The 14,810-nt window shown below is 45.5% G+C and overlaps 1 protein-coding gene across 2 annotated transcripts in view; it reads left to right on the top strand.

Moving 5' to 3' along the window:
- The window catches only part of UTP6 (UTP6 small subunit processome component), a 39,437-nt gene that overhangs the window by 21,150 nt on the left and 3,477 nt on the right, over positions 1 to 14,810 (top strand). For both annotated transcript variants that reach the window (XM_055256207.2, XM_055256205.2), the window contains exons 11-17: positions 1,351 to 1,532; positions 3,365 to 3,444; positions 3,827 to 3,904; positions 6,985 to 7,164; positions 8,630 to 8,710; positions 8,896 to 9,005; positions 13,002 to 13,068. In XM_055256207.2, the coding sequence (XP_055112182.1) occupies positions 1,351 to 1,532; positions 3,365 to 3,444; positions 3,827 to 3,904; positions 6,985 to 7,164; positions 8,630 to 8,710; positions 8,896 to 9,005; positions 13,002 to 13,068 (778 nt within the window). The remainder of the gene's footprint in view (positions 1 to 1,350; positions 1,533 to 3,364; positions 3,445 to 3,826; positions 3,905 to 6,984; positions 7,165 to 8,629; positions 8,711 to 8,895; positions 9,006 to 13,001; positions 13,069 to 14,810) is intronic.

The raw sequence follows: 14,810 nt of genomic DNA, 5'->3' as shown, positions 1-14,810 counted from the left end.
AGGTGGGAGGATCACCTAAGCCCGGGAGGTGGAGGCTGCAGTGAGCCATGATGGCACCACTGCACTCCAGCCTGGGTGACAGACCCTATCTCAAAAACAAAAAAAAAGTTCTTCAGGTCTCTTGGAGTCTTGTGTTGTCACAGATAACTGCTGATTTGACTTCGAGAGCTAACTTGAAAGTTAACATTTGTGAATGATACCTGAAATATCCTGAAACTCAATAAATGTAGGACAGCTCTGGCCAGGTGCAGTGGCTCACACCTGTAATCCCACCTAGCACTTTGGGAGCCTGAGGCAGGAGGATCACTTGAGGTCAAGAGTTTAAGACCAGTCTGGCCAACATGGTGAAAACTCATCTCTCCCAAAGAAATACAAAAATTAGCCGGGCGTCGTGGTATGCGTCTGTAATTCCAGCTACTTGGAAGGCTGAGGCAGGAGAATTGCTTGAATCCGGGAGATGGGGGTTGCAGTGAGCTGAGATCGCGCCACTGTACTCCAGCCTTGGTGATGGTGAGATTCTGGCTCAAAAAAAAGTGAAAAAGTGGGACAATTCTGATCCATTGACAAAATTTCTACAATTAGTGAAGATATTCTGGAGAGCCTGTTGGGAAATAGTTTTGTTTTTTTGTTTTTTGAGACGGAGTCTCGCTCTGTCGCCCATGCTGGAGTGATGCGATTTCGACTCACTGCAACTTCTGCCTCCTGGGTTCAAGCAATTCTCCTGTCTCAGCCTCTTTAGTAGCTGGGACTACAGTCACATGCCATCATGCCTGGCTTATTTTTGTATTTTTAGTAGAGATGGGGTTTCACCATATTGGTCAGGCTGGTCTCGAACTCCCGACCTCAGGTGATCCACCCACCTCGGACTCCCAAAGTGCTGGTCTCCCAGTGGCGTTGGCCACCGGACCCGGCCTGGGAAATAGTTTTTATGGTACTGCAGTTGTTACAGGGATGTCCTGTGTAGATTTTTTTTTTTTTTTTTTTTTGAGACAGAGTCTCGCTCTGTCACCCAGGCTGGAGTGCAGTGGCGCAATCTCGGCTCACTGCAAGCTCCGCCTCCCGGGTTCACGCCATTCTTCTGCCTCAGCCTCTCCGAGTAGCTGGGACTACAGGCGCCTGCCACCACGCCCGGCTAATTTTTTGTATTTTTAGTAGAGACGGGGTTTCACCATGGTCTCGATCTCCTGACCTCATGATCCGCCCGCCTCGGCCTCCCAAAGTGCTGGGATTACAAGCGTGAGCCACCACGCCCAGCCCTGTGTAGATTTTTTAAGCATAGGTAACTGTTTCTCTGATATTCTGAGTTAGTTTTTTGTTGTGGGATAGATACCAGTAAGTTGTATTTTTCAGCCTTCAGGCTCTACACACAGATGATCCTCTCACTTGGGATTATGTGGCAAGGCAAGAATTAGAGATTGAGTCACAGACAGAAGAGCAGCCTACAACGAAACAAGCCAAAGCAGTGGAGGTCAGCCGGAAGGAGGAAAGGTGCTGTGCTGTATATGAAGAGGCAGTGAAGACTCTGCCAACAGGTGAACTTCACCAAACCATGATGTAATGTAGAAGGAATAGTATCCCTGAGTGTGAAACTTAAGCTCCCGTTCCCACTGCCAAAATCAGTATTGGGGATGTCTCTGTAATATAGTTTATGATGTGCCTGGCTTTCTTTTTTTTTTTTTTTTTTTCTGGGAGGCAGAGTCTTGTTCTGTCACCCCGGCTGGAGTTCAGTGGCTTGATTTCAGCTCACTGCAACCTCCACGTCTGGGGTTCAAGCAATTCTCCTGCCTCAGCCTCCCAAGTAGCTGTGACTACAGGTGCCTGCCACCATGCCCAGCTAATTTTTTTGTATTTAGTAGAGATGAGGTTTCACTGTGTTGCCCAGACTGGTCTTGAACTCCTGAGCTCAGGTGATCCACTTGCCTTGGTCTCCCAAAGTGCTAGGATTACAGGATTACAGGTGTGAGCCACCGTGCCTGGGTTTTTTGTTTTTTTTTTTTTTGAGACAGAGTCTCACTCTGTTGCCCAGGCTGGAGTGCAATGGCACGATGTCGGCTCACTGCAACCTCCGCCTCCCGAGTTCAAGCGATTCTCCTGCCTCATCCTCCCGAGTAGCTGGGATTACAGGCGTGTACCACGATGCCTGGCTAATTTTTGTATTTTTAGTACAGATGGAGTTTCACCATGTTGGCCAGGCTGGTCTTAAACTCCTGACCTCAGGTGTTTTGCCCGCTTTGGCCTCCTAAAGTGCTGGGATTACACGCATGAGCCACTGCATTTGGCCGTGCCTGGCTTTCTAACTTGCTCTTGGCTTTCTAACTTGGTCTTTCTCTGATGGTAATGGAGCTTTTATGACCTTCCTCCATAGTAGTGGTATTTATGTTCATTTATTTTGGGGGAAACATAGGAAATAATTCCTAAGATTCTTTAATTATTATTTCTTAATTATCTTTGTTTTTTTTTGAGACAGGATCCTGCTGTGTCACCCAGGCTAGAGTGCAGTAGCGCAATTTCAGCTCACTCCAACCTCTGCCTCCTGGGTTGAAGCAATCCTCCCGCCTGAACCCCCTGAGTAGTTGGGTCTACAGGCACATGCCACCACGCCAGGCCAATTTTAATGTATTTTTTGTAGAGATGGAGTTTCGCCATGTTGCCCAGGCTGGTCTTGAACTGCTGGAATCAAGCGATCTGCATGCCTCGGCTTCCCAACTTGCTAGGATTACCGATGTCCTTAATTATCTTTTTTTTTTTCTTTTTGAGACAGAGTCTCACTCTGTTGCCCAGGCTGGAGTACAGTGACACGATCTCGGGTTACTGCAACCTCTTCCTCCCAGGTTTAAGCAATTCTCCTGCCTCAGCCTCCCGAGTAGCTGGGATTACAGGTGCATGCCACCATGCCCCACGGATTTTTGTATTTTTAGTAGAGATGAGGTTTCACCATGTTGGCCAGGCTGGTCTTGAACTCCTGACTTCAGGTGATCTGCCTGCCTCAGCCTCCCAAAGTGATGGGATTACAGATGTGAACCACTGTGCCATGCCCTTAATTATCTTTGGATAGTGATTTAATTTTTATTTTGTAATAATGTAGAATAAAGGCAGAGGGGATATATAACCTGGATAAGGCTTTCAATTTTTATATTTAAGCTGTTACTCAGTTGTTTTCCCCCAGTATTTGAGGTGTTTGATTGGCTGTAGTCAGAGTAAAACTTTTTAAAATCAGGCTGATTTAAACTCTTCTTCAGAGGAGAGTTTTCCCCTTGAAGAAAAGATGTATGATGACTGTTTTTTTCCTTCTCTTTTAGTAACTTTGATGTGATGAATGTTGAACTAAGTGATCTGATCAACACAATCTTTCTGACTTTTCCAGAGGCCATGTGGAAGTGTTACATCACCTTTTGCTTGGAAAGATTTACTAAGAAGTCAAATAGTGGGTTCCTTAGAGGGAAGGTGAGGTTGTTACATGGTTACATGGTTACAGTGGTTGACTAGATAGTGACTACCTTCTGAAAGAACAGAAGCACAGCTCTTCTGGTGTCTGGCACAGTTTCTGAGAACTTTTATGCTTAGCCACTCTCTCTCTCCTTGTGGGCGACGTGTCGTTCTAAAGGTCTGAGTCTGGTGTGCCGCCAGGTTAGGAGGGGCTCTCGTGTAACTGGGCTCCGTTCGGTGCAGCTGCCCATTGCATCTATTCATAAGTGAAACCACCATGCAGGAGCAAGTCAGCTTCTTTGAATTTTAAGAAATGCACAAAACTGCTTTTGTTCACGTCAGAGGCCAGAGGCCCCTGCTGGGATCTTTGTAATGAACTGAGGGATTTTTCTGTTTTCAGAGGTTGGAAAGAACCATGACTGTATTCAGGAAGGCACATGAACTGAAGCTTCTGTCAGAATGCCAATACAAGCAGTTGGTAAGGACATGGAGAAAATATTCTGTCCAGTTACAAATACCTTATTCTAGTTGTTTTGTGCCAGAGTCATGTTTTAAATATATATAGTCTTAAGATGAAGGCCATTTGGGAGTTTGGCATATGAAGTGTGTTTATATGTGTTTGCCAGTATTTGACTTATGCAAAAAATGAAATCTGTACTAGCAAAGGGAGGAATATTATATAGTGAAAAACACTTAGAAGAAGAGTCATGATTTGGGTTTATTTTTTTTGTCCACCCATTCTTTTTTTTTGAGACAGAGTCTCACTCCGTTGCCCAGGCTGGAGCACAGTGGCGTAATCTCAGCTCACTGCAACCTCTGCCTCTTGGGTTCAAGTGATTCTTGTGCCTTAGTCCCCCAAGTAGCTGGGATCACAGGTGCATGCCACCACACCCAGCTAATTTTTGTATTTTTGGTAGAGACGGGGTTTCACCATCTTGGCTGGGCTGGTCTCTAACTCCTGACCTGAAGTGATCCGCCTGCCTTGGCTTCCCAAAGTGCTGGGACTGCAGGTGTGAGCCATCACGCCTGGCCAAATTTTTGTATTTTTAGTAGGGACAGAGTTTCACTATGTTGGCCAGGCTGGTCTTGAACTCCTGACCTCAAGCAATCTGACTGCCTCAGCCTCCCAAAGTGCTGAGATTACAGGCGTGATCCACCACTCCTGGCCGTGCCTGGCTTTCTAACTTGGTCTTTCAGGCGTGAGCCACTGTTCCCAGCCTAGATGATTCATCTTCTGTCAGAAGAAACATATCAAACCGTTTCATCTCTTAGACTGGAGGCTGTATGGGTGGTAGGGAATGCACCTGATTTGCTCACTATTGAATCTAGCATATATAGTGTGCAATAAAAATGCTTGCTGAATGTACTGATTATATACTGCCATTTAATTTTTCACAAATTTGTACAATTGGATTGGTTTTAGGTTTTTTTTTTTCTTTTTCAAATAATGTAGATATAAGCATTTTGAACAGGTAAGATTTCCTTTCATTCGTGTATTTTTTGGCCCATATTTGTTAATGTAAAAGTCCCAAATTGAAGCATTGAGCACTTTCATGACTCTTGCTACAAACTGTCAAATTGAATTTCAGAAAAATTGCATTAGTTTATGTTATGTCCAGCTGTGTTTGAATGACTATACCTGTTTCCTTATTTTTAAAAATTTTTTGGAGACAGAGTCTTGCTCTGTCACCCAGCCTGGAGTGTAGTGGCATGATCTTGGCCCACTGCAACTTCCTCCTCCCAGGTTTAAGTGATTCTCCCAAATCATCCTTTCGAGTAGCTGGGATTACAGGCGTGTGCCAACACACCTAGCTAATTTTTGTATTTTTAGTAGAAACAAGGTTTCACCATGTTGGCCAAGCTGGTCTTGAGCTCTTGACCTCAGGTGATCTGCCTGCCTTGGCCTCCCAAAGTGCTGGGATTACAGGCGTGAGCCACTGAGCCCAGCCTATTTGTTAATTTTCATCCTCTGTTTGGTGAGCGTGTGTTCTGGCATAGTGAACTGTTTTGTTTTTATTTATTTATTATTTCTTTGAGGCGGAGTTTCATTCTTGTTGCCCAGGCTGGAGTGCAATGGCATGATCTAGGCTCACCTCAACCTCCGCCTCCTGGGTTCAAGCAATTCTCCTGACTCAGCCTCCCGAGTAGCTGGGATTACAAGCATGCACCACCACGCCTGGCTAATTTTGTATTTTTAGTAGCGACAGGGTTTCTCCGTGTTGGTCAGGCTGGTCTCGAACTCCCAACCTTAGGTGATCTGCCTGCCTCAGCCTCCCAAAGTGCTGGGATTACAGGCGTGAGCCACCGTGCCCGGCCATGAACTGTTTTATTAAAAACTTAACGCCAGGCATGGTGGCTCACGCTTGTAATCCCAGCACTTTGGGAGGCCAAGATGGGTGGATCATCTGAGGTCAGGAGTTCGAGACCAGCCTGGCCAACATGGTGAAACCCCATTTCTACTAAAGTACAAAAACTTAGCCGGGCGTGGCGATGGGCGCCTGTTGTCCCAGCTACTCGGGAAGCTGAGGCAGGAGAATTGCTTGAACCCAGGAGGCGGAGTTTGCAGTGAGCCGAGATCATTGCGCCACTGTACTCCAGACTGGGTTACAGAGCAAAACTCTTGTCTCCAAAAAAAAACAAAAACAAAAACAAAAAAACCTAACTTACAGTCTGAATTCTTTTTTTTTTTTTTTTTTTGAGACCCAGGCTGGGGTGCAGTGGCGCGATCTCAGCTCACTGCAAGCTCCGCCTCCCGGGTTCACGCCATTCTTCTGCCTTAGCGTCTCTGAGTAGCTGGGACTACAGGCGCTTGCCACCACGCCCGGCTAATTTTTTTGTATTTTTAGTAGAGACGGGGTTTCACCGTGGTCTCAATCTCCTGACCTCGTGATCCACCCGCCTCAGCCTCCCAAAGTTCTGGGATTACAAGCGTGAGCCACCGCGCCCGGCCTACAGTCTGAATTCTTTAGGTTCTCTGGTTTTTACGTCTTCCTTGTTTTTGGATAACCCTCATGGGTAGGAGCAGTGAAAATAGGAGAAATTCTAAATCGTTCACTTTGTGCCTGTTTAACAGCCATGGAAAATTTGTTTTGATACCTATAAATTATCACATAGCTCATTTCTTTTTTTTTTTTTTTTTTTTTTTGAGATACAGTCTTGCTCTGTCGCCGAGGTTGGAGTGCAGTGGCGTGATCTCGGCTCACTGCAATCTCCGCCCCCTGGGTTCAAGCAATTCTTCTGCCTAAGCCTTCTGAGTAGCTGGGATTACAGACGCACACCACCACACCCAGCTAATTTTTGTATTTTTAGTAGAGATGGGGTTTCACCATGTTGGCCAGGATGGCCTTGATCTCCTGAGCTCGTGATCTGGCCGCCTCGGCCTCCCAAAGTGTTGGGGTTACAGGTGTGAGCCACCACACCCGGCCTCTTTTTTATTTTAAATTGTAGTGGAAAGGTTGGTGAAATTCTTGCCTCAAATGAGGTTTTTATTTGTCTCCATTTACATAGATTGTTTGGGTTTCAGTAATTAATTTTCCAGTCATCCTTCATCTTGTCTAGATTGTTTCGTTGCTGTGTCATAACTTACTGAGAGAAGCTCTGGAAGTGGCAGTAGCTGGAACTGAATTGTTTAGAGACTCTGGGACAATGTGGCAGCTGAAGCTGCGGGTGCTGATCGAGTCAAAGAGCCCTGACATAGCCATGCTTTTTGAAGAAGCCTTTGTGCACCTGAAACCCCAGGTCAGTGAGCTGGATCTTTTGTATTCATTATATTTGGGAAACCTTTTAAGACTAGCCAAGGCTCATTTGGAATGTAGTTGGCTATTGAGAGCCAACTCTAGAGTGGCATTTGCCATTAAGTGGCGATGGTTCATAGGTTAAGAGTAGAAGAATTTGCTTCTATTTAATCTCCTTTATTTGAAAGTTGACCAAATTATATAAAACTTCCTATTCTATTTAGATATCTTACAAAGTTAGAAATGTCAGTAGAATATTAATTGCACTTGCTGAATATAAGCCCAACTTTTTTTTTTTTTTGAGATGGAGTCTTGCTCTGTTGCCCATGCTGGAGTGCAGTGGCGTGATCTCAGCTCACTGCAATCTCCGTCTCCCAGGTTCAGGCAATTCTCCTGCCTCAGCCTCCCGAGTAGCTGGGAGTACAGGCGCGCACCATCACACCCGACTAATATTTTCTATTTTAGTAGAGACAGGATTTCTCCATGTTGGCCAGGCTGGTCTGGAACTCCTAGCCTCAAGTGATCTGCCCGCCTTGGCCTCCCAAAGTGCTGAGATTACAGGCGTGAGCCATGGTGTATGGCCAGATTCACTTTGCAGTGAATTTTTTATATTAGTAGGAAAAATGTATTCCAGAAGATAAAGTAGGAAAAAAACTACTGCTCATTTGGTGGTGTTTTCTTTTTCCTTTTTTTTTTTTTTTGAGACAAAGTCTTGTTCTGTTGCCCAGGCTGGAGTGCAGTGGTGCAAACTTGGCTCACTGCAACCTCCGCCTCCCAGGTTCAAGCGATTCTCCTGTCTCAGTCTCCCACCACCATGCCCAGCTAATTTTTGTATTTTTAGTAGAGACAGGGTTTTGCCATGTTGGCCAGGCTGGTCTTGAACTCCTGGCCTCAAGTGATCCGCCTGCCTCCGTCTTTAAAGTGCTGGGATTACAAATGTGCACCACCATGCCTCGCCTTTGCTGCTCATTTGTATGTACCTCTGGGACATGAATGAAGATCAGACACTTCAGCCTAGATTAATTAGTTCTTGTGTTGTGGGTCTTAGACAGCAGAGACATGATCTGGGTAGCTGTGGGTCTAACTGTGTGGGTTGTTAATTGCTTACTTAACTAAAAGATGATTGATGATAACTACGTGAAATATTTCCCAATAGAAAGGAACCAAAATTCACAGAAGAGTGTTGCTCTGAGTGACTTGGTCAGAAGGCTGGCTGTGTTCTGGCGTGCCATTCCTGCTGGGCAATGAGAATTCTGTCACAATGAGGACTGTTTGGGAATGAATCCCTATTTTACATATTGATTATCTTAGGAGGAACCTGCCTTTTTAACTAGTTTTCAGAGCATAGGACTAAACTGTCATTTTATAGCATAAAAAAATTGATACATAATATTTTACACATTTATAGGGTACATGCGATGTTTTATTATATGCTGTTTTCTAACTAACATTTTTTAAACTGGGAGTAGGTTTGTCTGCCATTGTGGATTTCCTGGGCAGAGTGGAGTGAAGGTGCCAAAAGCCAAGAAGACACTGAGGCAGTCTTTAAGGTATAGGCTCCGTGTTCTAAGTCTTGTGGTGTGGGGAATGGCAGAAGTTTCCCTGGTTGGTCAGCTCTAGTATTGCAGGTGCACCTAAAGCACTATGGAGTGGCCTCAGGTGGTTCTGGGAAAATCTTTTTTGATATCTAGAAGTTTTCTCACATAGTTTCTTTCTTTTTTCTTTTAAATTGTAGAAAGCTCTCTTAGCTGTCATAGGTGCCGACTCAGTAACCCTGAAGAATAAGTACCTGGATTGGGCTTATCGAAGTGGTGGCTACAAAAAGGCCAGAGCTGTGTTTAAAAGGTACTCACAGACGTTCATAGTTGTTACTAGTCTCTCTACCCCATACTCAGCTGCCCATACCCAGATTATTTGAATCACAAATAGTATCTGAGGGAGTAATCCAATACACTTTTTCTTTCTTTTTTTTTTTTAAGATGGAGTCTTGCTCTGTTGCCCAGGCTGGAGTGCAGTGGCACAATCTCAGCTCACTGCAATCTCCGCCTTCTGCGTTCAAGTGATTCTCCTGCCTCGGCTTCCCGAGTAGCTAGGATTACAGGCGCCTGCCACCACGCCTGGCTAATTTTTACATTTTAGATTTTAAAGACAAGGTTTCACCATGTTGGCCAGGCTGGTCTCAAACTCCTGACCTCAGGTGATCTGCCTGCCTCAGCCTCCCAAAGTGCAGGGATTATAGGCATGAGGCACCACACCTGACCCAATGCACTGTTTCATTTTCCTTTTTTTTTTGAGACAGAGTTTCACTCTTGTCACCCAGCCTGGAGTACAGTGGTGAGATCTTAGCTCACTGCAATGTCCACTTCCTGGGTTTAAGTGATTCTCCCGCCTTAGCCTCCTGAGTAGCTGGGATTACAGATGTGCGATACCACGCCTGGCTAATTTTGTAATTTAGTAGAGATAGGGTTTCATCACGTTGGCCAGGCTGGTCTCGAACTGCTGATCTCAAGTGATTTGCTTGTCTTGGCCTCTCAAAGTGCTGGGATTACAGGCATGAGCCAGTGCATTTGGCCTCCAATAAACTTTTTCAAAAAGTAATGTTTCCCTTCCTTTTTTGAGACGGGTTCTCGCTCTGTCACCCAGGTTAGAGTGCAGTGGCACAATCATGGCTCACCGAAGCCTTGACCTTCTGGGCTCAAGCAGTCCTCCCACTTCAGCCTCCCAAATGTCTGGGTCTACAGGCATGTACCACCATGTCCAGCTAACTTAAAACATTTTTTTTTTTTTGTAGAGACTGAGTCTCACAGCATTGTTCAGCCTGGTCTCGAACTCCTGGGCTCAAGCAGTCCTCCTGCCTCAGCCTCCCAAAGTGCTAGGATTATAAGTGTGAGCCACCATGCCTGGCCTTCTTTTTCTTTTTTTTGAACAATAAAAGCAGTTCATTGTGGTGGGGGAAAATATAACCATGATAATTTATTACATCATCAAAGGAAAAATTATTGTTAACATATAATTTTAAAATTTGTTTTTATGTAGTTGAGATTATAGTATAACTGTAATTTTATTTATGATTTAAAAAAATTTTTTTTTTTTTTTTTGAGATGGAGTCTCACTGTGTTGCCCAGGCTGGAGTGCAGTGGTACAGTCTTGGGTCACTGCAACTTCTGCCTCCCGGGTTCAAGCGATTCTCCTGCCTCAGCCTCCTGAATAGCTGGGATTACAGGCATGTGCCACGATGCCTGGCTAATTTTTTATATTTTTAGTAGATAAGGGTTTTTGCCATGTTGACCAGGCTGGTCTCGAACTCCTGACCTCTGGTGACCTGCCTGCCTTGGCCTCCCAAAGTGTTGGGATTACAGGTGTGAGCCACTGTGCCTGGCCTAAATATTTTTTTTTTCTTTGAGACAGAGTCTTGCTCTGTTGCCCAGGCTGAGTGTAGTGGTGCCATCTTGGCTCACTGCAAACTCTGTCTTCCTGGTTCAAGCGATTCTTGTGCCTTAGCTTCCCAAGTAGCTGGGACTACAGGTGTGCGCCACCACACCCAGGTAATTTTTTTATTTTTAGTAGAGATGGGGTTTCACTGTGTTGCCCAGGCTGGTCTTGAACTCCTGGGCCCAAGCAGTCTGCCCAGCTGAGCCTCTCAAAGTGCTGGGATTACAGGCATGAGCTACCATGCCTGGCCATGCCCCGCTAATTCTTAAATTTTTTTGTAGAGTCGGGGTCTCGCCTTGTTGCTTAAACTGATCTTGACCTTATGGCTTCCAGTGATCTTCCTGCCTTGGCCTCCCAAAGGGCTGGGATTGTAGGTGTGAGGCACTGTGCCCAGCCAAAAATTCTTTATAAACATCATTTATTAAACATAGCTATATGAGCTGGGCACGGTGGTTCAAGGCCTGTAATATCAGGACTTTGGGAGACTGAGACAAGAGGATTGCTTGAGCCCAAGCATTTGAGACGAGCCTGGGCAACACAATGAGACTTCATTTCTATTAAAAGTTAACAGGCTGGGCACGGTGGCTCACGCCTGTAATCCTAGCACTTTAGGAGGCCGAAGCGGGCGGATCACAGGGTCAGGAGTTCGAGACCATCCTGGCTAACATGGTGAAACTCCGTCTCTACTAAAAAAAATAGAAAAAATTAGCCGGGCATGGTGGCAGGTGCCTGTAGTCCCAGTGGCTGAAGCAGGATCATGGCGTGAACCTGGGAGGTGGAGCTTGCAGTGAGCCGAGATCGCGCCACCGCACTCCAGCCTGGGCGACAAAGCGAGACTCTATCTCAAAAAAAAAAAAAAAAAAAAAAACTTAAAAAAGGTTAGATGTCATGGCATGTGCCTGTGATTTTATCTACTTGGGAAGCTGAAGTCGGAGGATCACTTGAGTCCAGGTGGTTGAGGCTGTAGTGAGCCGTGTTTGTGCTAGTATACTCCAGCCTTGGTGACAGAGTGAGACCCTGTCTCAAAACAAAAACAAAAACAGGCCAGGCGTGGTGGTTCACGCCTGTAATCCCAGCACTTTGGGAGGTTGAGGCGGATGGATCACAAGGTCAGGAGATTGAGACTATCCTGGCTAACACGGTGAAACCCCGTCTCTACTAAAAATACAAAAAAAATTAGTCGGGTGTGGTGGCGGGCGCCTGTAGTCCCAGCTACTCGGGAGGCTGAGGCAGGAGAATGGTGTGAAACCGGGAGGCAGAGCTTGCAGTGAGCCGAGACTGCACGACTGCACTCCAGCCTGGGTGACAGAGCAAGACTCCGTCTCAAAAAAAAAAAAAAAAAAAAAAAAAAAAAGAGAAAGCTGTATGATATACCACTCTGTGGATGCAGTATAACTTTATTTTTTTGTTTTTTGAAACGGAGTCTCACTCTGTCGCCCATGTTGGAGTGCAGCGGCTTGATCTTGGCTCACTGCAACCTCCGCCTCCCAGGTTCAAGTGATTCTCCTGCCTCAGCCTCCCAAGTAGATGGGATTATAGGTGCCCACCACCACGCACAGCTAATTTTTATATTTTTAGTAGAGGCAGGGTTTCATCATGTTGGTCAGGCTGGTCTTGAACTCTTGACCCCAGGTGATCCACCCGCCTTGGCCTCCCAAAGTGCTGGGATTACAGGTGTGAGCCACCCTACCTGGCCGTGGATGCAGTATAACTTTTTTGGCCACAGTAATACTGTTTTGATGAATATTTCTGCACAAATATTTGTCCATATTAGAAATCATTTCCTTAGAATATATTCCTGGAAATGGAATTACTGATTTCCCAAAAGACTTTGACATGTAGTTGAGGGAACTTGAAAACTCTACAATAGAGAAAGAAGAGTACAGTAAGAAAATTAAACCAGGCATGGTGGCACACGCCTGTAATCCTAGCACTTTGGAAGGCTGAGGTGGGCGGATTGCTTGAGCCCAGGAGTTCGAGACTAGCCTGAGAAACCTAGTGAGACCTCTTCTCTACAGAAAATTTCAAAAATAAGCTGTGTGTGGTTGTGTATGCCTGTAGTCACAGTTACTCTAGAGGCTAAGGCAGGAGGATTGCTTGAGCCTGGGAATTCAGGGCTGCAGTGAGCTATGATTGCAATATTGCACTCCAGCCTGGGTGACAAAGTGAGACCCTGTCTCAAAAAAAAAAAAAAAAAAAAACAACTAAGAACTGAGTATGAAGAGAAAGTCATTAGTGGTCATAGAATCGTGAGAGTGACTGGCCATCAGGTCAAGTCCTTGCATTGATTTGAAGTCAAGTCTTTATTAAACCATGTGTTGTGGAGGCACTGGTCTGGGTATTTACAGTTATGAGATGTAAGAGGCTTTTTGTCATTGTTGAAGATAACGTTTTCTCCTTCCTTTTTAGTTTACAGGAGAGCCGACCATTTTCAGTTGACTTTTTCAGGAAAATGATTCAGTTTGAAAAGGAGCAAGTAAGTGTTCTGTTTCAGCATTTCTTGTCTGGGAAAATGGATTAGTGGTTACTGATCTATCAGACTGTTGTTTGTTTTTTTGTTTTTTTTTGAGGCAGAGTCTCGCTCTGTTGCCAGGCTGGAGTGCAGTGGCGCGATCTTGGCTCACTGCAACCTCCACCTCCCAGGTTCAAGTGATTCTTCTGCCTCAGCCTCCCGAGTAGCTGGGACTACAGGTGCGCGCCTCTGTGCCCAGCCAATTTTTGTGTTTTTATAGAGATGGGGTTTTACCATGTTGGCCAGGATGGTCTCTATCTCTTGACCTCGTGATCTGCCCACCTCAGACTCCCAAAGTGTTGGGATTACAGGTGTGAGCCACCGTGCCTGGGCCTGGGAGTGTTTTGTTATGTAAAAAGCTCTCATTATAATACAGTATAAATTTCTGATCCCTTGGTCTAATCCCTTTTCCATAGAGCTGGTTTAAGAATGGTAATCAAGCAAAGAGAAAGTATATGTTTGGGGAATAGAAAACTTAGATGTTACTTTTTTTTTCTGAGATAGAGTCTTACTCTGTTGCCCAGGCTGGAGTGCAGTGGTGTGATCTCGGCTCACTGCAAACTCTGCATCCTGGGTTCAAGTGATTTCTCCTGCCACACCCTCCCGAGTAGCTGGGATTATAGGCACGTGCCGTCACGCCAGGCTAATTTCTGTATTTTCAATAGAGATGGGGTTTTGCCATGTTGGCCAGGCTGGTCTCAAACTCCTGACTTCAGGTGATCCGCCCCCCTGAGCCTCCCAAAGTGCTGGGATTACAGGCGTGAGCCACCACGCCTGGCAAGCCAAGTATCTGTTCTTATTCCACAGTATAGGACAGTTTTATAGTATAGGAGATAGTCTAGCCTAATATGTAATAGCCAGGCTTTGGATTTATAACATGATAGTTAATGTGCCTTGAGCAAGTCACTTAATTCTGAGCTTCTGGTCCTCATCTGTAAAGGAGGAGGTCATTATACCTGTTTCAGAGGTGTGAGAGTTGTAAGGCCAAATGGTATACTGGATAGAAAGGACGTTGCATAATGCTGTGCACATATGAACCATTAAACAGGTGTGGTGTGATTCTGTTTTTCGTGCATGTCTAAAATAGGAGGTTAAATTGACTTTTTTTTTTTTTTGAGACAGAGTCTTGCTGTCTGTTGCCCAGGCTGGAGTGCAGTGGCGTGATCTTGGCTTACTGCAACATCCGCCTTCCAGGTTCAAGCGATTCTCCTGCCTCAGCCTCCCAAGTAGCTGGGATTACAGGCCCCTGCCACCTCACCTGGCTAATTTTTTTTTTTTTTTTTTTTTTTTTTTTGAGACAGAGTCTCACCCTGTCGCCCAGGCTGGATTCTTGGCTCACTACAACCTCCGCCTCCTAGGTTCAAGCAATTCTCCTGCCTCAGCCTCCTGAGTAGCTAAGATTACAGGCATGCACCACCATGCCTGGCTAATTTTTGCATTTTTAGTAGGCACAGGGTTTCACCATGTTGGTCAGGCTGGTCTTGAACTCCTGATCTTGTGATCCACCTGCTCGGCCTCCCAAAGTGCTGGGATTACAGGTGTGAGCCACCGTGCCTGGCCCTAATTTTTGTATTTTTAGTAGAGACTGGTTTCACCATGTTGGCCAGGCTGGTCTCAACTCCTGATCTTGTGATCTGCCCGCCTCGGCCTCCCAAAGTATTGGGATTACAGGCGTGAGCCACTGCGCCCGGCAATAATACTTTTTT

The sequence above is a fragment of the Symphalangus syndactylus genome, chromosome 20, assembly GCF_028878055.3.
Source record: "Symphalangus syndactylus isolate Jambi chromosome 20, NHGRI_mSymSyn1-v2.1_pri, whole genome shotgun sequence".
In the NCBI taxonomy this organism is placed as follows: Eukaryota; Metazoa; Chordata; class Mammalia; order Primates; family Hylobatidae; genus Symphalangus; species Symphalangus syndactylus.
Note: the sequence above shows the minus strand (reverse complement) of the source record. Positions and strands in the feature narration are given on the sequence as shown.